Source organism: Haliaeetus albicilla, chromosome 19 (assembly GCF_947461875.1).
Source record: "Haliaeetus albicilla chromosome 19, bHalAlb1.1, whole genome shotgun sequence".
In the NCBI taxonomy this organism is placed as follows: Eukaryota; Metazoa; Chordata; class Aves; order Accipitriformes; family Accipitridae; genus Haliaeetus; species Haliaeetus albicilla.
The window spans coordinates 28,696,970-28,718,004 of record NC_091501.1 but is presented as its reverse complement, the minus strand read 5'-3'; the positions used below and the strand labels follow the sequence as shown (position 1 = coordinate 28,718,004).

The 21,035-nt window shown below is 40.3% G+C and overlaps 1 protein-coding gene across 3 annotated transcripts in view; it reads right to left on the bottom strand.

The window, feature by feature from the left end:
- SCUBE1 (signal peptide, CUB domain and EGF like domain containing 1) overlaps nucleotides 1-21,035 on the bottom strand; it is a 253,704-nt gene that overhangs the window by 45,896 nt on the left and 186,773 nt on the right. For all 3 annotated transcript variants that reach the window (XM_069806968.1, XM_069806970.1, XM_069806969.1), the window contains one exon: nucleotides 11,270-11,392. In XM_069806968.1, the coding sequence (XP_069663069.1) occupies nucleotides 11,270-11,392 (123 nt within the window). The remainder of the gene's footprint in view (nucleotides 1-11,269; nucleotides 11,393-21,035) is intronic.

Genomic DNA, 21,035 nt, shown 5'->3' with positions numbered 1-21,035 from the left:
AGCGCATCACACTTAGCCTCACCATAAGCTCATGGCAGTTGCTCTCATCTTAACTTTTTCTCTTTACTGTTATCCTTGTAATAACAGTTTTTAAAAGGATTTCTAAAAGATTTAAAAATGCACTATAGGGATCCGAACCTGAGTAAAGCACCACTATCTTCTAAATACAACCAAAGCTAATAGTATAAAAAATGCCTAAGGACATTTAACAGTATTGTTCATTTTTAGAACCTATTACTTTTAAAATCAATAGAAAATAAGTTGAGCTAAGCACTTTGTCAGATCACAGTTTTTTCCTAAGAACTATAAAATCTACCCGCTATTGGATCAGGAAGGGCTGGAACTGCTTGGTGAAAGGCCGTGTGCCAAAGAAAGTCTAAGTACATTTGCAACTTTTCAGTGATGGCAAATCAGAGAAAGGTCAACACAGCTGTAATAAATGAGCCTGACTTAAAACTGTACCTCCGAATGGTTAGCCTCAAGAGTGAAAGTGCAACTACAGCCAATGGTATTTGTGATAAGTCAAATTTGTTATGTATGCTAGCACCAACAAAGTTGTAGCACTGTGGGCATCAGGATGCATAGCTCTTGGATGACAGCTCTCCTCAGTGCCCTGTATGAGCACTTTGGTGATCGGTCTGTGCAACCACCTCTTCGTTGTTACGTGAAAGGTGCACACATGTACTAACAAATGCACTGCTTGGCAGATGTGGGGGACCACCATCACCGACCCATCCCTGACGCTTACTTTATTTGCTTCACAGCCTCCCCACATTACGTACAGATTGTCTGACACAAGATTTTCAAACAAAATTATTTACGGTATGAAAGTAAAGATCCTCTTGAGCCAACTTGCTTGTATGGGTATTTCTACATGCAACAATTGGACACAATCACTTAGCAGGAACACAAGGGCCTCCGAACTTTGAGGGCTGAATCTGCTGTGATAGAAGGGGAAAGAGAGGTATAGAGACAAGAAAGGCAAAAGGCTAAGTTTCTGTGTGATGAAGATCTTGAAACTGGAGACTGAAGTTGTGTCAACGCTTAGACTGTCTGTAGACTTCCCAGACATTACCCTTGCCCTTGGGTCTATGCTTACCTTTCCCACCCCTCCCACCCCTCTCCATTACATGAGGGCTTTGTTGTGCTCAGATTCCTCTACTAATCTGAGGAACCCAGTAGGAGGCAATTGGCTTTGGCTCCTATTACGTTTATCCTCTTACCATTGTTTTGCTAGGACAATCTAAAATGCAATTAAAGTCAATACTTTCCCAACATTTTTTAAGAAAACAAAGTACTTTCATCAACACATTGCCAAGATTTTATAAGCAAACATGTACCCTTTTCCAAAATCAATCATTTTCCAAGGCAAAGGCAAGCTGAGTTATCTACTGCTATTATGGCAATAAACTGTGCTACTACTTCAAGTGCTTGGGGTAGGAGTAGCCATATATCAAGACTAGAAGTGCATTAGAAGAAACTTCAGGCAGGTTTATTTGTTTCCCTAGAAACATAAACATGTTTAGTAGTCTGCACTCTGCTCAAGCCACTATTTACCCAGCAACTCTGTAAGAACAGCTTAACAGCCTGATGAGACAACATAAAAAAGGCTTTATTCTCTCTGTATCGAGCAAGGAATATTCCCTCCACCCTGCAATACATTTGATTTTTAGACATATTTCTCAAAAGAGGAAACTGTTCTCTTTGCTAAGGTGTTTGTCTCCATCACCCTTTAGTAGGAGCTGCTAGTGAAACTTCTTGAAAGAACAAGAGACTAGTATGGGTGAAAACATGCCTAGTGTTATTTGATGGTGCTGAAAGAGCAAGTACAACAGTTTCAGTTTTCAACTGAAAACTCAAATGCAGCACTTCCCTCACCTCCCGTGGACCTGACTGTGCATTCCCAGCTTACTTCAAGCTCTTGCTGAAGACAGTGGCCACTGAATATACAAAAGAATTGCTGTTCTCTTGCTCTGCCTCAAAGGCTTGCTTAAAAACTCTGCCCAGAAAGGCTGGCCTCCGTGGATTCGAGAAACAGCAGGTATCCCTCTGGAAACACTAACAGAAACGTTTTGCAAATATGCATCAGAAAAACTCCACCCAGCAAAACCCCAAAAGATACTCCTCCATTCCACTGCCTCTTAATATTTGAGCTTAGATTTTTGTTTTCATCTCACCTGTCCTAACTAAGGCTTCATCTCCAAGTTATCAAAACGAGTAGTAGCAGTTCATAACATGGCTACTGGAAGAAAATCACACCCCTTCGCTTCAACAGGTTAGGCTTTTATTCTCATTAGAACAAAACAGGGCACTTTTAAAAGGCCCAAAAGGGTAGATGCAAGCACAGGAAAATAAAACTCTTCTGAATATTTGGGATAGGGTTGTCATTTTTTTGCAATTCTGTGTAGCACTTTGTGTAAAGGATATCTAACCTTAATCAATGTGATTAAGTGATTGAGTGCAGTAATATGGCATTATCTCAATGTGCACCACTGCAATAGCGGACAACATATATACATATAGTCCTTCTCTGGTTCTCTTTAAAAACAATTCCTACTGAATTACAGCTTTCAGCACTATTTATCAACAGATTATTGTTTGTGGAAGAATACTACCTTCCTGCTCAAACTATTCCAAGGCTGACTCATATCCTGGTAATTCATTAATACATAACATGATTCTCATCAGTAAAATAATTTCTGCACTATACACATCATAAATCCTGCAGCATCAACTGAAAATATATCTCAAATTCTCTTTCTAAACACTAATGGAATGTTTTGCTTGGCTTCCCACACACATCATCAAGGGGAGGGGGCCAGACAGAGCTGTAAAAAGCAATTTGATAGCAGTACACTTTATAGAGTTTAACATAGGAATATAAGAGCTACCATACTGAATGAGACCTGAGGTCAAACTAATCTAGTGTCTTACTTCCAACAGTAGCCCATGTCAGAAGCTTCATGGGAAAATAGAGGTGGAATAATCTGTCCCATCTGCCCTCCCCACATTAGGTCTTATCCCATTAGAAATTGATTTAAAACCTAGATTGTCCTTCCAAGGAGCAGCAACCAAAGAAAATTCGCCTTTAACTTATGATAACACTGTGCTGCAGAGAGGAGAAATGGAGGTGGGGAGGTTGTATTTGTTTTCATGTTTCAGCAGACTTAATTGCTACAACCAACATGGGAGATAACTATCACTTGGCAAACAACTTGTACTGGCTAGAGCTGTTTTTACTTCATGCCTGGGGCATTTATTGTTTCTGGGTATGATCCTGCAGCCCTTTTTTTCTCACAGAGGCAGACTGTACCACTATTCACAATCTCACTGACACTAAGAGTGAGCACCATGTGTAACAGAAAGGATTTGAAAAGTATTGCTTTTATTGACAGTGTAACATGTTGCTTCCCAGCGGAGTATTTTTTTAATCTGATGCTAGAAGCAATATGGTGCTTGTCATAAGCAAGATATTTTTGTAAGGCTCAGTGACACAGAATGCCTTAGAGAAAATCTGCATAGGGAATGAACATCATCAGTGACAGAGAAATCATCCTGAATTTTCTTTCTGTAAGCTAGTCTGATTTCCACAAGCAGCTCCCAGTATCTCCTCCAGTGCACCACCAATTCTTCCTGGTTCTTGAGCTACATTGCCAGCTGACCCAGCACTGTTGTTTATATACCAAGTGTCCACACAATTAAACATACTGGGCCACACTCAGCTGGACTGGCTGAAAATCAGCCTATATCAAATCAAGGTATTATATATCTTACAGCACGCCTAACTGATGTGGATGAGTGTATGAGTGTATCAAGGCAAAATCACTCTCCTTCACGCGTATCATACAAATGAGTACTGATAGGGGAATGGCTTGAGTCCCTTCATCCCTTTCTCTCTCATTAATCTCCCCTGCACTGGCACTGACTCACCCTGCTCAAGCAGTGTAAGATAATAAAGACGAGCCAGGTTTCCTTAGTGTGATAGCACTGTAACTCTGCTGAATACAGTAGCCTTCTCCCGGATATAAGTGAGAGTAAAACGAAGCCCTGGGTATTTTCTCTGACTGCTGAAGACCTCAAACTTACAGCAAATGCACATGCAAACTCAGGCAAAAGGCAGTGAGGGGACTCGTAAGCCTGCTTGCTCCTCACTCCAGACAGCAGACGCGCTCCGCGATCCCCGCTGCTACCTCCCTCGCACGGACGCAGGCAGCAGCACCCTGATGGCTTGCTAACGCTCTCCACCCGCTACAGCCCAGTCCTGACCACGAGGGTAACAACCTCAATGACAGGTTTGTGTGCATTCAGGTAAAAATGTATTTTAAATATTAAGAAGAAAACCCCACACCAAGATGTAAAATTTCTGCTGGTGTCCTCTTTATACCGTCTCACTGGGCTGTGAAGCTGTATGTTATTGCCACTCCAGAAAGAAGGGGAAGGCTAAATAATGTTACTTTTATTGACCGTTTGCTTCTTTTATGTATTTAATGGGGGGAGAAAAGGGAGGGGGTAGACCAACAACAAAACTTTCCGTCATTTTTCACTGGAAAGTTGGCCAAATCATAATGTTAATGCATTGAATCTGAGGGGTCTGGGCCTCACCCGTTGTCTTTTAAACTGACTTACATGAAACATTAGTTCTAGCACTAATACGGATTAGCTGAAGGGTTTAATCAGTCTCTTTACTGCTGTATGGTGCAGCTGTACCCATTTAACATTTCTCACAGCTCACTGCCTCTAGGACAGCACTAGGGTATACTCAGCTATAACTCAGAGCAAGAAGAGTTGGGGGAGTAGCAGTAAGGCAAAAAGATAGCTTGGCTTGGCTCGGAGAACCAGGACATAAAATTTTCCTGTCCTGCTATTCCAAGGAATTTCCTCAGGATTCCTGGGACACAGGACATGGGATTCTCCCTATTCTCTGTTTTCACGATGCAACGAGAGGGAGAGAGGGACAGATGCTCCAGCCCTGATCTCTACTCATGCATTTAGTTAAGTAATCTAAGATGGGTGACTGTGTCCTATACAAATCAATGCAAGGGGTGTATCCTCATCCTGAGACCTTCCTCAGGTTATGTGATTGGGACAAGGCCATTTGCTTTACTGGGTTACATGATCAAATGTGGGTGGCAGCTCACTGTCATGTAACCCAAGGGTGCAAACCTCTTCGGCCTCTTTTTTATTTTTTAATTTGGTCACTCTATGTCAAGGATGTCTGGTGATTCAGTGCTGCCGGCCTGGATGCACTGATTTATTTCGGATTAAGCTGGTCCTGTGCAGCCATATTTATCATCAATGGTTCCATACAGAAGAGTATAGTGAGATCTTTGTAGCTAATCTTTGTGGGCTTCTTTAGGCCAAAAATAATTCCCACAAACACTTTCTATCTGTCCTTCCCTGTATGATTAATCCCTCATTTCATACCCATTTTCAAAATGGAGATACCATGCTGGGAGATTCAAATCTTGCCCTTGGAAGGCTAATAGTACATATTTTGTACAAATAAGTGAAAAGGTGGATGTTATGAGAAGGGATTACATATCCAGTTAATATGGCAATGTTTCAAGACCAGGCCTGTAGGATCCTTGGATCATAGACAGTTACTGTATTTTTCAAGGTGCTATTTTCCTCTCATTCTGGAATGAAAGAAGGCTCCTCTTGACAATTATGCATTGGGAGCCCTATGTAAAGCATCCCTCTACCAACAGATCGATCATAGGGTCAGCTAGGCCTAATCACATCAAACTCTCTGGAATGAAGACCTATTTGGCAGTAAAGAACGGCCAGTTTCTCATTTACCAGTATTATTTTAGGATTGCATGGATTACAGTTCTGCGGTGCAGTAGGTTAACACAGAAGGCCTGAGGCTGGGTTCAAATCTTATTTCAGATCATAAGTAAAACCCAGCTGTGGATGGCAAGAGTTGGGGCACTCATCAAGTCTGCTCAGAGACAACCTGAGAAACAAAAAAACAGAGCTGGACAAGGTTGGAGGCATTCTGCAGTTCAGCATTGCAATATGCTGGCAGAGTTACTAAGAAAACAGCCTCAATATCTGCTCACAGTATCCTTGGCTCTAGCCATTACCTCCAGTTGCTCCACTCTATGAGCATCAAGTTTTTGAGGAACGCTTGCCTGGAAGTGAAGCTGAGGAGAGAGGTAGTGGGGATACAGTGGGGCATGTAAGAAACACATTTGTTTTAAAAGAGAGAAAGAAAAGTCCGAATACACAAATATGATAGTGGTATGTTCATGTCTTTCTCTTGTAATGGAAGGAAAAAACCACCTCAAATCAGCTATGCTTGGACTTCTATTGGATAGCTTTGTAGTGTTAAAAAACCCCAAACCTCTATCAAGATGTGCCCACAGAAAATCACTAGAGGGAAAATTCGATACATCATGAAGCTAGGGGGGCAAATTCTGTTTGGGACTTCCTGTTGTATAAACCTGCATCACTGAATATGCTTTGGACAGACACCGGCACTACCAACAGCAGACTACGAGGCCCTGTATTCCAGCGCCTGGTTACAAAAGAGTCAATTGCATTCATTTAAAATCTGGTAGGAAGGTAGTAAAGAATAACCAATAGTCAAACAGGCAATACATCAAAGCAATTAAAAAATACTGTCACCTACTGTTTGTGAACACATGGCCTTAAAGAAGCCCCAAAAATGCCAGACCCATGCAAGTATTCCGCATGCCCCAGAGGTACTTTCGCCTGGTGGAGTTTTTTCCTTTTACAGTGGCTGTATCAATTCAAATGGTTCATGAAAAGGCTGCTTGGGCAGACTTCATCATGGCTAAACATCACGTCTGTGAGATCTAGCAATCACCAAGCCCCACTTAAGCCTGCTTTGGAGGCTGTAAGTGGACCAGAATGATGCAAATGCCTTGAACTGCCCCCTGCAAAAGTTTTAAATTCCTCAGCATAGGAGGATTTGGCTGTATTTTGGACAGAGGCAGAGAGGGGCAGAGAGCGGGAGTATACATTTAGCAGACCAAAGTATTACATATCGATCACTGGATGTTCCCACTAAAATCACTTTTTCTGAATGTAACTCATCTGTCCAACTCTACCACTCCCTGGAGAGAGTTACAACAAATGCATGTGCTGTCTCTCCTTGTCTTGCTTTGCAAAAGGCAATTCCTACAGCACGAAGAGAAAATTATTTATGATAGAATTTCACACATTTTTCTGGGTGCTTAATGAAGCTTGAACTTGAGTGGAGCAGAGAGACTGCTTATTGTTGAATTTTTTTCGAGATCACTGCACAACAAACAGAAACTGAATAAGCAATTAAGTTAACTGGCTTTAAAACTCATATTGGCTGAGGATTAAGGTAATTATGTCTGTGCTTACACACATTCATTGCAGCTTTAAACAGTCTTGCTTGCTGTATTGTTGCTGATGTGGTTCTAAAACTAATCTGAGTTGTTGTCCTGCTGTTAATTACCACAAAGGTTAGAAACACAAGCTCTCCTTGCTATAAATACAGCTATGTTATTTGTATTACGTGCTCAAAGGAGATGCAAGCCTCTTTTGCTAGGTTTATACAAATAGATCCAACTGTTTCTTCCTGTATCAAAAAATTTACAATACCTTAGACTTAAGGAACCTGTTAAAATAATACAGAATAGATGGGTTTGGTATTGTCATACAATGATTTCACCGTTGAAAGAGAAAAAAATCTATTTTTAAGTTTGCATGATAAGAGAGACTCTGGGAAAGCAGAATCAGTCTCCACAATATCACCGGCAGGGCAGTGTGGCTTCTTCACCTTCTGGGTTACAAATAAGTTCCCTTTTAAATGGCTGGAATGCAGGGGAGGGGAAAGGAAGGGAAACCCCCACATTCTCCTTGTCTAACAAGGAGCCACATCGTGAGAACCACTCCCTAGCAGAAGTAATCTGTGATTGACAATGCTTTTCTTTGCAGCCAGGGCTAAAAATGGTTTAGCTGTAAACAGACAAATGCAGAACATTTTAATGCCCTTTACAAACACAAGGGCTGCTTACACAAGCATTCTACATGCAGGATGGCTAGCTAGTGGCACCAAGTGAGCAGCAAACTTCAGAGTTCCTGAAAACCGATGAATTTTCCTATCAGGGTATGAGCACAAACGCAGGAGAAAAAAAAATTCTTGTCATGGGCAGATTCACAGAGGGCAGATTCACAAAAACTGGACGTTTATTCTCCAGGCGGTCCAGGCATTCATATATGTGATCTTAGGCAAGCTGCTATATTTGGCTTCACCCTTCCTGCCTGAAAAACTGAGAGAGAAATACTTTCCTCTTCACAGAGAGGCTGAATGCGTGTAAGGCACTTGGTACGACGGGGTGGGAGCTGTGCAAACAACCAGAACAAAGTCTGAGACTTTGATACAATTTCCCTGCAATCTTAAAGCCGGCTCTGAGGTCTACAATGAAAGGACATGAAGGAAATGAGGTGAGGTGGGACAACCTCAGAATTTCACAGGGAATATGAAGGAACCTTTTTATTGAAACATGTAAAATTGCCTTGTGTTGAAGTTAATGATCATATGAAGAAAGTTATGCAGCAGCAGCTTACTTGTATTTTTCAACCGCTTGAAAAATGTTGCTAACATGAGCTGTATCTCTGTGGCTTTGTTCTTCTTCACTGATTCTTTCCTGTGAATCAGACACAGTCACAGACTTATCCAGGGGTTCTGCAAATTGTAAAAGGGCAAGCTTACCAGCTGTCTCCACAGGCATTTTGCCTAAGGTTAGCAGAATCTGTTCCTTGATGTTAGTGATGAACTCACTTGGAGATGAACTCCCTAAACACTAGGAAGGCCACCTGAACCTAAGTAGGACTCGGCCCCAAACAGTGTAGAATTCTAAGGTCCTAAATGAGTATTTGGTAGACGTGCTGATTCATAACTGAAGGAAATCTTTAATTTAAAAATGAAAACCAGAGGACAAAGGCAATGTTGACAGCAAGATCATAAGTCATAGAAACTCTATTATGAATCAAAACAACAGATGTAACATGAACAACAGCATCTTTTGTAAATACAAATTAGACTTTTCTCTTTCATGCATTGGGAAGGCTAATATGCCCAAAATAAATTTCCCTGAATCTCTCAATAATGTTCTATGGTCAGTGTTGACTGGCTGTTACCAAAAAAACCCATGGATGATTTATATTCCAGCAGTCACTAACTCCAAACCACATTTTTCTGTCAGACCTGACATTAATAACTATATCCACTTCCACTAACTACATTCTTTTTGCAGAGGAAGAAGCAAAGCACAGGTGATTCATACACCAGTGATTTCTTGGTCTATATTCACTTTCCTTCTTTATTAGCAGGCTACTGACTGCATGAGTCACCAATTATCACCTTCAGCTGCAGACAGGAACTACATGATCATAGTGCTCCCTCCACAAAGCAGGCATCATACCATGTTTACTGTCATCAGTCTCTGGGGCCCAAATACCTCAGACTTCAAATAGGAAATAGCTTTGTCCTCCCCATTTCACAGCTTGAAGAATGAGTTACGAGTTCACAGTATGAGTTTCTGGGACCAGAGGAATTTCTCCAGCCCAAAAATTCTCTGGGTTTGCACTAATCTGTCTGTTATAGCAACAGATAAGCTACAGCTGATGAATCAAAGTACCACGTAGAGGCAGAAAGAGTACCTGCCCTTGCTCACTGACAATGGAAGAAGTCAGATGGCCAGATCATGTTTATATTTCCATTTCCGATCCCACGAGGGAGAGGAGAAGATCAGCTACTGCTTCATTCCTTGCAGGGTATGTACTGTTACCAGCAACTCACTTATTCAGTAGCCCACGCACATGAAGAAACAAAACTCAGTTGAACAACGTTTACAGAGCTGCTTCTGGTTTCCCGTTATCATGATAGATATCTGATTATTTATCGGTAGCTTTCAAAGTCTATTATAAGACTTTGCATAATGAAGAAACAAATTTTGCTCCAGCTCTTGACTAACAAGAATGCAGGGCTTGACTTTTCCCTTGAGTTTTTCACTGGTGTAATTACAATTACTTCAGTGGTGAAACCTCTGACTCAACCACAGTGAGAGCATGTCACGACACACGAAATACATGAACCAGAAAGTATTCCTAACTATCTCTACATACATCATGAAGGGAATGTTTCTTTTTAACATGTTGTCCCTATTTTTAGCAGGTACATCAAAACCTGACAACTTACCCTTGTCTGACAGGATCCGACAATATTATTTCTGCCTAGCCACGTGGCACTAACTGTGCTCTTCCCACCCTGTTCCAGCTTGAAACCAACCTTGCACTGACTTCTTTGTGTCTAATCACACAGTCAGGGTGGAGTAGGCTTCTCAGATGATGGAAGTAACTGATGAGATGCAGTGGAAAATTTTTTGAATGACATACATATCTTCAGACCTTGGCTTCTCTTTTGTTGATGAACAAAGAAGCTTTAAAATACTAATGGTGCTTTGGACTTCACAACTCTTAGGTGCTCAAAACCCATGCAAATAATTATGTAGTAATGAAAAGGCAATTCCTACACAAAATTTTAATTGAATACGTCCTTCTTCTCCTTCTCTCTCTCCTGATGCATGCTCATCTTTCTAGCCTTTTCTAGGAGGCTTTTAAAGAATAAAGTTACAGAGCTCAAATGCTTAAAGTGTCATTTCTCCAAAGGTACATGGTTAGTACTTAAGTTGGAAATGGTTATGCACATAATTAGTCACAGAATATGTAACATCATATGACTTAGATAACAAATCATGACACGCACAGCAAACGATGTAAAACACACTTAATTTGAATTCTCACAAAACACCTCCATTATCCCTCCACAAACAGACTTGGTCGGGCAAAGGTGAGCTCACAAATTAGATGCCTTTTTCAGTTTAAATGTTGTAAATGCTCTATTCCAGTAAGTTACTCTAAGTGACTCCAGTGTAAATAAGATGAGCCTCTGTCCCATTCAGATCATAGCAAATTAGAGGATTTGAACATAAGGCTCTTTGCCTGAGGCTATTCCACTACACCACGTGGATTTTCGCACTTCAGCAGGACACTGGCATTCCTACTACTAAAAACATTGAAACAAGACATTTCCAAAAATCTTCTAACCCAACCTCAGGAAATGGAAATCTGGTAGGTCTTTTCTAACTTTACTTTCTATGACAGTATGATTAAAACCTGTAGTACAAATGACTTAAATACAAAAAAAAAAAAATCAACTGAAAATAACATCCTCATTATACAAAGAGTAAAATAAATTAAGTATTACCTTGGCAGGTCCGTTCATCTGTGAGCAGTTTATAGCCTTTCTGGCAGCTGCACTCAAAGCTTCCAACCGTGTTTCGGCAGAAATGGTCACAGCCACCGTTGTTTACCAAACACTCATCAATGTCTGCAAAGAATGAATGGGCAAAAATTTAGTTCATGACAGCAATTCAGTAGTTCAGGGCAGGAGTACAGGAGTTTACTCAGGTCCCCAAGGAGGCTGCTGTCTCTGTTAGGGATCAGGTTGGTCAGATATATCCCTTCCCAAACCTTTCTTGCAGGGCTTACAAAAGAGCTATGGGCTGAGTTGTTCTGGAGACAGAGGTATTTCTCTCAGAACTGGAACCACCAGATGACCCAGGCTGAGGCACTTTGATGTTAAAGAACATTCAGGGAAGCTTCTTTGTAGATGTAGTGGTCTGCTTGACAGAAGACTTCAGCCTGTGTAAGATGTGAATCCCTTACCTCACACAGGAACTATCAAAACCCAAGAACACATGAAAAATTGAAATAACAACAAACACGAAGTAAAACGTATTTGAATTCTGAAAAATACTTCCATTATCCCTACATAAACAAATGTAGGGATACATTTGTTTGGAATTAGCATTATATGCTAGTTTGTCCATTATGAACACAGTGTCACTGAATACCCATTTTCATGTCTAGTTTTCTTGATTTGATATAATAGAAGAGCAACTGCAAGTGCATGTGAAATGTTGCTTCTTCAGTTGTTCTGAAGGCTGAACCCCTATTGCCTTTATCTGAAAGCCATATATATGTATGGAAGATGGGATCAACGGCTCTTACTTTAAATAATGATTACAAAGCACATTGATGAACTTGATAAGACCTCTGTTCTGAATTTCAGACTGGTGATTCTACTTCCTCCACCTTATAACTTCTCTCAAAGGTGTTGAAGAACTGGAATGACCAGTCCCTTTTCCAACCCATAAAAACTTGTGCAATAAGTATATAATAGGTCACAGAACCTCATTTGAAATACAGGGCACCTTTCCACGCTCCCCCCAACCCCCTCCTTTATAAAACCATGGACCCACATTTATTTGAAAAAGAAAATAAGTACTTTTTTTTTCAGGAGAAGAACAGTGCCAAAAAATAGCTCTTTTTTTGGGATGTATACACTGAATAAGTAATATGACATAGAGCCTTGGCTGCCCACTTCTGGAAGTGAAAATAAGATCTCTCGGAAAACCAAGTGGAGAGTGATGTTTCCTGTTGAAAAGCCTCTTGCTGTAGAAGCTTTGAAACTTCAAGGTAACAGCTCGCCATTTAAAAAGCAAATCTTGCAAAATGCAAAGCTAGGTGCCAAAAGAGCTAATATGTGGAGATGGAAATTTATCAAAGACAGCATGATTCTGGTGAATGAAGGGCACATTTAAAAATGATTTGAATTTAGGATGACTTTTAGTGGACGTCATTCATTCATTTTTGAAAACATATGATTACAAACATGGGAGAGTAGTATGGCTCTTACCATGTTTCTGCATGTAAAATATAAACAGCAGCAGGAGGAGTGAGGTGGTAAATCTAGAAATTCTAATAGCTGAGAGGCAAATTCAGCCCTCTTTTCTAAACGGCACTTTGCTGCACTGACATTGACAGAAATATGCTCAGGAGAATGAACTAGTTAAATAAGCAAGAACAATGTATATTGTTATAAAGGGTTGCTTATGAGTTGCATTTGTGGCAAAGAGAAAGCGTATTTGCTCTGAGACCCTCTGAACTAATACTACTGCTTATTACTTTTGTGTCTGGTTCTGCAGAGGAGTGGCTTTTGCATTCAGTCCTATTAAAAACACAAGGGTAAAATGGTAGGTAGCAGCTGTGGTGGTATTATGCCCTGAGTGCTTTGCACAAAACCAGCTCAAATCTTTATGTCTCGGGTAATAAAGTTCTCCGAATGATCTGAAACCAGGAGTCGTGTTTGTTGTCTGTGGTCCTCCAGTTTTGGTGATTAGGCTAGCCAGGAACAGAAAACCTTAGGCTCCCAATCTGATAAAGCTGGTGAAGAACATACTGAGGGCTGCTCTACATAATACTATGGGACTGGAGGCAGCCCATTTGGTCTCAGCTGTCATCACCAGCACAGGTCAAGATCAGCAGTGAAAACACAAGACTTGGCCCAATTCCTTCAGGCTGGCATTTCCATTTGCAGAAGTGATTCCTCTCAGCTCCAGTATGTGCAACTGGGACTGCCTTGCAGGTCTTATGATGGACTACCACAACAGTCCCATCCTTTTGCACAGCACAGGTGTACCTAAGTAGAGTTTAGCTTGCCCGGACAAAACTGTTGGACAAATGGAATTGTGAATTAAAATTACTAATATATTATGCATCATAAGCACACTGAGTAGTCATCCATCATGAAGATCTCTTTTACCCATGATAAGAACAACATGACCTTTGGGCTGCTCTGCTGCCTGAGACCGCTTGAAGCAGATATTACTTGTAGCCTGTCAAACACCATTCTGAAGTAAGGATTGATGTTTTAAACGATGGCCCCTGGATTTCACATGTTAAATTCCAAATTCCAGTCTCACTAACTTTCTTTTCAGGGTCTCTGAAGACCATGAGGGACAAAAATGAAACCCTCCTGGCCTCAGAAGGTAGATTTGAAGTTGTTAATCACTGTAATTCCACTGACAATGCAGCATATCAGTTTTACACCAGCAATTCTTTGGAGTAATTCTGAACCAGGATCTGGGTAAAACCTGGGAGAGTCCACAGGAAAAGAAAGTATTTATTCATTTCTTCTAGCTGGAAAACATGACGTGGCCTTTTGAAACCAGGACCATCAAAACAGAATAGAGGTCAAAACTGTTAGCTGCAAAAACATTCTAAGCAACACAAACAGTACCAATGTCTCTGCTTTCATTATATTTCTTTCCACGGCCATAGCGAGACTGACAAGGCATGTAAAAATTATTTCACTCTATGGAGAGCAGTGCATTGCTGGGCATGTAAAAATTATTTCACTCTATGGAGAGCAGTGCATTGCTGCATTTCACTTGGAAGAGAGCAGTATCCAACCGTATCACGTCTAACTGGTTCACAGAAATTGCACCAAGTTTATATCCCCACTATTTTTCTTTCCATAGCTATAAATAATTTGTGTTATGAGCCATGTGAAAATAAATTATTCCACTGTGTGAGAAGGTGAGGCCTCATTTATCTTTAAACTGACTGGTACCCAACCTTGTCAAGTGCCTGTTTGAACTTCACAGAGAGTATGCATGTCTGCCTATCATGTAGGGAAAGAAAACACAGTGGAAACCCATCATGGTATCTCTATGAGCTTTGAAATGATTTAGTCAAATATCCCCATACTATTATTGGCACTGTCTGTAGACGAGTCATAAACCTGGTGTCTTCAAACATAGTTCTCAAGTGGGTCCTTTTCAAGTGATGACACAGGTTGCAGAAGAATGGCTCAAACTTTCCACAGTGCTCTGCTCCCCTGTATCCCCAGGAATGCAAAAGTACATAAAGAACTGTATTCCTCCACGGGGGGTTGTATGTAAAATGCCCCGATGATCAGTGTTCAGACAATGTGCCGGTCATTTCAGACTAGGAGCTCTGATGGGCTCTCAGTGCATTAGCAATGAAATCCCAAAGGATTTCTCTTAATGCAGTAAGTCAATATTGTTAAATGATACCTTGCTCATAGAAGCTGCTGATCTGCTACAAATACGAACTGATGTGCCCAGCACAAATGGGACACATGCAGAAATGGAAAATACAGGCCAATGAAAAACCACAGAAGCATTAAAATTTACTAGTCAAAAATGCCAGGTGAAGCTATGGCGTAACAGGCAATTAAGCACTCAAGCCTCCCATTAGCCCTGAAAATGGTTCATTCCCCTCCCCCCATACAATTACAAACAAACAAAAGCAAACATATGATTTGCACAAAGGTAGCTAAAACCTTCTTTGAAGTTGTAATATTTGGGGAAAAAAAGCAATCATCGTAAATATTAGTCTGGAGATGGAACTCAGCAACACCATCACAAAAGCCGTGGGCCCGTCTGAACCCCAAAACAAACCCTGGGCTGTGTTGCTGTTCACAAATAGTGAAGTTCCGCTCCAGCTTCTGTGAGTCCCTGTCATCTCTATGTGCATTGTTAAATATATGTCCAGGCCTGGAGCAAATCCCATAAGCAAAGGCCTGGCATCAAGACAGACCCTGTGGTGAAGTCAAGCACGACGGCTCTCCCGGTCTGCTGATACGACCCCAGAGCCTTGTGACATTTGCTGGGGATTCACAGTTTTGGTACACAGATCCAAGTACTCTTTTAAAATGCCCATTCTTTGTAGTTATTTCACAAAGCTCTCTATATTCTTTTGAACACTCAAAAGCTAATTTCAGAAGAATGGAAAGGGCAATGATTTTAGAAGTATGAAGGAGGAATAAATATACTATTTCTGAAGTAAGTGATTATCCTAAGTTTTCTGAGGATCTCAAAATATGAGGGAGTCAGTGGAATCAGCTTTAAATAAAGCTTTTCAGCTTTAAATAAAGGAACAGAAAATCAGATGCTTTGTGATAAGCTGCATAGCCATAATTTGACTAGAGGAAACAGGCAGTCCGTTATTTTTCTTTTCGTGTCCTTGTGAAGATTAATGGGAATGACTGTTCCTGTTCCACTTGTACCTTTCTAAAATCTGCTCAGCGTAATTCAGATTTGGAAGGACCTGGTTCTGATGAGGGTGTGGATGTGCATGCATGTGCGCCTGTGTGCATATAAACTCCCAAAGATTTACCTTGCTGCATACAAGTCAGAGAACAAATTAAAAAGTAGGGATTTTAGGCAACTGAGAATTTAACATTTCATATAAGCTGCTTAAAGGCAACTGAAAGGGTAATCAATGTGCAATCTTCACTTAGCTGTTGAACAATTATGGATATGGAGATTTCCAAAGCCTCATCGCAGGCGGAAGTGAGGCTTCTCCTTTCAATGGCTGGACAAATATTTGAACTGATTGCGTCTGTCTAATCCTTTGCAGTTTTAAAATGCCACCTAACTCCAGGAAAATAATCTACTGCCAGATCAACCTAAAGTAATTACAGAAACTTCATACCCTTCTTGTTTTTATTAATGACAGCATGTTAGGATTACTAATGCTATTTACCAGCATTCAGTGGACATCAATATAGATCTATTTTGTGCAAAGTGGGCTGCTAGCTCTTCTTATTCTTTGCTTTCATAATTTTCCTTTGCTTTTCTTTCCTTTTCTTTTCTCATGCTTCTACAAATCACCACTGTACCCTAAGCCTTTTAATTAGTGTTGCCTTGTTGACACAGGTATAAGTTCCCTGATGCATACAGACCACAAAGTACTTTATAAAGCAACCACAAAACTTTTTAACCCCATGCCAGAAGTGGGGAAATAGAGGCACAGAAAAACAAACTAACTGGTCCACACTTGAATACAAGCCCAGTGCACAACCCAACAGGCTACCTTGCTTAGACAGTGTGTCAATCAGCCCTGGCTTGCACAAAATACATGTTGTTCGACATGTTGCTCTACATTACAAATATTACTGAAGCCACCAATGCTCAGATTGCAATTATTTTAATATTTGCCTGTCACTTTGCAATAAAACTTGAAATATATTCAGTAACTCGGGATTAACATAAACATAACCTATCGGGCTACATTTGCAATGCTCTAAATAACTTTCCATAGTGTTTTAAATAATGTATGCCAGGGATGTTTTATTAAGGTATAAAGATAATTTCATATCCTCAGACTCATTGGACTCAGTGCCACTGTGAGAAAATTTAAGTCAAAGTAGAACTTAGGTTCTGCTGTTCCCTCCGGAAAACATCGAGCCAGCTGTTGTCTGGTAGTTTACAGGGAGTTAGAAGTCATAGTTCCAGATTTACAGTGGGTTTATGGGCAAGTTGTAACACCTCTCTACTTTACTCCATCTGTATAATGGGGTATTGGTAATTATCACTTGATATTTTCAGGACCAATACCTTAAAATGGATTATTCTAATTGAACAAAACATTCTGAATCAAAATAATTTACTGTCAAAATTTTTTAGTCAAATTACAGTTGTTTTTAATTGGTGGTCTGGGCTTCTGAATAGTTTGATGCAGCAGCCTGTTCCATGTTGGTAGTGTTTTGCCCTGGAAGATTTTATGAATATGTGCAGAACTGTACAGCATCTTTACTTTAGGAAGTAGTCGTGCTGTTCCACCACTTCACCTGTGACTGCACTCTCCCAGTGTGGTTCATTGCCTCTAACATGTTTTGCATATTTCAGGGAGGAATAATTCTATTTATGCAGTGTTTTCTACTTGAGGATTTCAAAGGCCAGCATCTTATCAGCTTCATTGCATTAAACCTACACAACACTTTTGCAGCACAGATAAATTTAATTAATTCTCCTTTAACAAATGTGAAACTGAGGCAGGTAGGGTAGTGTGTGACTTCCCTGCATCAGATAGCTACCAAATGAAGTAAGGCATATATTACAGCACCTCTAATTTGAGTTTTGCACTTCAGCGACATCCTCATTTTCCCTCCCACAGTGCTAATTAACTGTAATGTACGATAATCATTACTGAACTGAAGTTCCACCAAATAGCAAATGAAGGTTCTCTGTTTAATTAGCTTTATGGCTAGGTTGTGGGGCAAGGCATTTTCCTAATTAACAGAATTAAAACTCGACTGGGCAGACAGGAATGAGTGTAATTAAAATTTAATCTCCCTCATCCTGAAAACAGGCTGCCCACAAAATAGAGAGCTTTGTGTAAATGCTCTTAGAGCATAGAAAGGTTGAGGCAGGTTTCAACACATTTCCCTTATGTCACTTTCTCCATTTTCACCTGTTATCTTTGCAATTTTATGAAGAAACCTGTCTTCCAACACAGATGGTAATCTGTCACATATGGATTTAGGTGTCAGCTATTCTCCTCCAGGACATATCCACTCTGACATTATCCACCAACCAATCAATAAAAGAGTCTGCCAGGCTGCCAAGAGATCAATCACCTTGTAAAACAAACATTATGTCCTATTATTTTCTTATTACAGTTAATTAGATTTATAAAACACAAAAAGCTTCAAAAGTGAAAAACTTAGAAATGCTGTCAGAATAGTTTAGGCCCTGATTTCTCATTTGTGAAAGGGAAGGGATTTACTAAATCTAATGTGAAAAGAAAGGATTTTCATTTACAATTTTTGCTGAACACTGAATTCTTTTTTAAACTTAAAAACATGTTAGTGCAATGCTACGAACCCAAAGAGGGCAAGCTGTCTTAGGCTGCGACACCAGAATGTGAAGTGGACTGGAGACATAAAGAAATATACCGATAGAGTCTTTTACTGTCTAGGCTGAGCTAAATGCAAAAACTACCCCCCCCCCCCCCCCCCAAAGCCACAGGAATCCCAGAAAATAAAGTTAGTTTCCCTCCTACTGTAACATTTTATCAATCAAAATGCTTTTTGTAAAACCCTGGAGAGACAGAAATAAGAGTGCAGTCAAGACTCCCATCTGTACCTGGGGACAACAAATAACGTCTCCCTGTTGTACAAACCTTGTGGAAAGTACAGTACACCAGACTCTGGGAAACTCAGATGGTAACAATGACCACGTAAGTACATGCAGACCTGGAGGCTGTCGTTAAAATGGTGGTACAGAATTGTGCAAATACATTGGGCTGACTACTTATCTACTTTAATTATTCATACAGTCACTATGACCACAATAATTCTATGTTTAATGTTTCTGCATTTTATACAGGAGGAGCTGAGACAGAAGAACTATATGGGTTGCTGAAGGTTACACACAACAGCAGCAGTAAAGGAGTTAATTCAGTGTTTCTTAAGGTATAAATCAGACAAAACTGGGGAACTGACATCCCTGGGCATTTTCTCTGTACTAGGTCTCACTAAAAAACAAGGCCTTGCTCTTATAGTATTCAATTTTTCCATGTAATCTCAATGAAGAGCACAGGGGCAAGTGAGCAAGCTGTGCACTACTGGACCAAGACACAAGAATCCCTAGACTTAGCATTATTAACTCAATTTACCTTTAGTCATAGTTGTTTTCATTTCTCCCCTTGGAATTATTATCTGCTCAGGAAAGCTGTGTGCTTAGTTCCTAGAATTTCAGTTTGCTTCTAAAAATTTTGTTGGATTTAATTAAAGAAAATGTAAAAATGAAATTGGTATTAAGGACAGCTGAAGATACAGATGCTCTCTCTAAAATTCCATTGAAACTATGCTAGCTTTCCTATGATAAAGCTACTTCTGCTGAAAAGGACAGCTGAACACAATTAGCCCATGATAATTCAAATGCCTCAGAGCTGATAATGAATCAAAGAAATTTGGCTGGAGACTGAAAATTAACCCTCCAAAACTTTTTGAAGACATTACTTCAACCAACCAGGGATCTGTTCTGTACCAGGGAAGACAAATGCTTCACTGAGAGTAGGTCTAGCCATATAAAAAACAAGCTGTATTTTATGATGAAAAAAGCAATAATAAAAGAATGAAAAAAATACTGTAAGTTTTGAATGTTGGTAGCTATGATTATGTCAGTAGTCAACTCCCAAATTACAGAAAGCACAGCGCACTTTTACATAATAAACTGTGGCTGCTGATCCTCAGGGAGCTTTATATAGTTGAATAAATGCAAGGTCTTTTCAACAACTGAAATGCAAAATATGACCCTCCCAAGCATTAATTTAAAGGATTTGGCATTTTCAAAGGGGAGGTTCACAAAGACAAATAACAACTGCAAGTTTCCAGGGAACAGGGATATTGCCTAGTCATGAAAAAACCCTAACTTAGTACACATGAATTTATTTTGTGGGGATAGATGAAACCCTTGGGAGGGAATGAAACTGAGTGAGATACATGGCAGCTGACCCAAGTCTGCAATTTTTTAATGGAAAATAATCTGTTATATTATATTTGTCTGTCGTGAACAAATCTACAGAAGACAAATGAATTGTATGTCTTTAACCTAAAAAAAAAAAAAGGCAGCAATTCCCGCCAAAATAGGGAAGGGGCAGTGAAAGTTTCATGCACATTCTGGATTAGATAAATTTGCAGCAACAGTTAGAAGGCAGATGTTATCCACAGTTTTCTTTCTTGGATTGTGCTCTCCACCCTCTCTTCTTTTTCCTGTCTTCCATTCCATTTTCTTCTTTCTGACAAATTTCACCTGTGTTGGTATCTGAAATTTGCATCTCCTCTCATTTTTTTAAATCCCATGGGTTCATAATTTCATTTTTCCTCACTGTGGCCTGGAACTTCAATTCTCTCTTAGAAAGTCTGCATCAAATTATGTCTATGTATCTAAAATTTTCCGTTCTGATGCCCAGTCAACGTACGTACCCATCAGTCAGTGTCCAATTCTTCATTTTTCTGATCCCCCCGCAAGGCTTCTGACCACTTGCATCCACCTACCACCAAGAGTTTTCTATCTTTTCCCCCCTCAAATCCCACACATTTTCTGCTGGTGACCAGCGTCTGCCTGTGTCTCCAACATCTCCTCCACCTCCTATGGCTTTACCACCAACTCTGCTCACCCTTCTCCTCCCTCTGCCCCTCAGTCGGACAGACGCTCTGTCATCACATGCCAGACTTGCCTCCGCACCAACAACAGTCAACTCCCTCTTTTCTTTCAAAAAGTGGGGAAAAAATTAGAATCCTGAGTCACCTCCCAGTCTTATCAAGCCTTGAAACAGTTGTTTCCAGGGCAGCAGCACTGGGCCCGATGACT